This window comes from Cynara cardunculus, unplaced genomic scaffold (genome assembly GCF_001531365.2).
Source record: "Cynara cardunculus var. scolymus isolate 2C unplaced genomic scaffold, CcrdV1 Un_Scaffold_11788, whole genome shotgun sequence".
In the NCBI taxonomy this organism is placed as follows: domain Eukaryota; kingdom Viridiplantae; phylum Streptophyta; class Magnoliopsida; order Asterales; family Asteraceae; genus Cynara; species Cynara cardunculus.
Window position 1 is genome coordinate 1 of NW_020207031.1, and position 1,916 is coordinate 1,916.

The window sequence follows — 1,916 nt, forward strand, 5'->3', positions numbered from 1 at the left end:
ATCACTGATTGCCAATCTCACATCTCTTGAGTATGTTGATTTTAGTAATAACAGATTTGAAGGTTCATTCTCATTAAGCTTGTTCTCCAATCATACAAAGCTTGAGGTAGTTAGATTCGTGTCCAACAATAACAAATTCGAGGTTGAAACGGAAGAGCCTATAGGTTGGATTCCAATGTTCCAATTGAAGGTTCTTGTGCTATCTAGTTGCAATATAAAAAGGCCTAAAGGAAGTGTCGTTCCCAGGTTTCTACTTCACCAACGCATGTTGCACTTCATAGACCTATCTCACAACTCCTTGGTGGGAAATTTTCCAAATCGGTTAATTGAAAATAATACAATGCTAGAAGTTCTCAATCTAAGGAATAACTCTCTTACTGGTATTATGTGTATGCCACGGTATAGGAATGCTAACACGAGGTGGTTGGATGTGTCTGAAAATCACATGAATGGTACTATTCCGGCTGACATACAAAAGTTCCTTCCCAGTATAGAATATTTAAATTTGTCAAGCAATTCCTTAGATGGCGTTATCTCATCTTCGATTGGTGATATGAGACAAATATTCGTATTGGATTTATCAGACAATGAGTTCTCTGGAGAAGTACCCAAGGCATTGTTTTCAAATATCAGTTCCTTAGGTATATTGAAACTATCAAAGAACAAATTACGTGGCGAGGTACTTTCAGGAAACTTAAGCTTGGGTAACATTGAGAAGCTTGGTTTCGATAACAATAATTTCACAGGGAAAATTGGAAATTGGACCTTCGAGAATAATTATATGAAGAGTTTGGATATTAGCAATAATCTTTTCACAGGTACGATCCCCCGTTGGATTAGTGACATGATGAGCTACAATTTTGAACTTATAGTGAGCAATAATGGGTTTGAAGGCCCGTTTCCTTGTGGAAAAACTTCATTCTCGTTTCTCGATATCTCATATAATTATTTCTCAGGCCYGATCCCATCTTGCTTAGATTTCCAAGCGATGACAMATCTTCATTTGGGTTCTAACAGATTCATTGGACCTATACCCAATGCCTTTCACAATTTGACTAGTGTTTTAACTTTGGATATAGGTTACAACTCCTTGTCAGGAAGGATACCCGAATTTCTTGGTAATCTATCCTATTTAAGGATTCTTATTTTGAGAAAAAATAATTTTAGTGGTTCTATTCCGAAACCATTGTGCCAGTTAAGTAATGTGAATTTGATAGACTTATCGAGTAACTCTCTTTCTGGTTCAATACCGAGCTGCCTACAAAAGATTATGACCTCTGTTTACCCTGCTTTCGGACTAACAATGCAAARTTCATACAGTATGCCACTATCTTATGCCTATCAGAGGGTTATATATGACATAAACTTTGACGATTTTAGTCCGATATCATTTGAAGCACAAGATGAGGTTGACTTCACAACAAAAGCTTTTTCTCACCCTTACAAAGGTAGCATCCTTGATTTGTTGACGGGATTGGATCTATCTTGTAACAAACTAACTGGTAAGATCCCAAAAGAACTAGGGTCGTTGAACCGGATTTACTCTTTGAACCTGTCTCACAATCAGTTGACTGGAACCATTCCAATGCAGTTCTCAAATCTTGAGAAGATAGAGAGTTTGGACCTTTCTTCAAATTGGTTGAGTGGCGAAGTTCCACCACAATTGATTAAGCTTACTTTTCTAGCCTTTTTCAATGTTTCTCACAACAATCTATCGGGTAGACTCCCTGAAATGAAAGCACAATTTGGTACCTTTACCAAGGCGAGCTATGAAGGGAATCCACTTCTTTGTGGACCACCACTCGATAAGAAATGCATGACTACATCATATGTGACCGATCAATCGACTAAAGATGGCAGTGATAAATGGTATGATATCGATATGGCATCCTTCTATGGAAGTTCTGGTTCGACAT

General features: G+C 37.6%; 1 protein-coding gene across 1 annotated transcript; it reads left to right on the forward strand.

Moving 5' to 3' along the window:
* Window positions 1-7: 7 nt before the first annotated feature.
* Window positions 8-1,912, forward strand: LOC112505535 (receptor-like protein 15; the record flags this gene model as incomplete). The annotated part of the gene is made up of 1 exon (XM_025109432.1): window positions 8-1,912. A coding segment is annotated over one exon (1,905 nt), but the record flags the coding sequence as incomplete, so codon positions are not given.
* Between the last annotated feature and the right edge of the window lie 4 nt (window positions 1,913-1,916).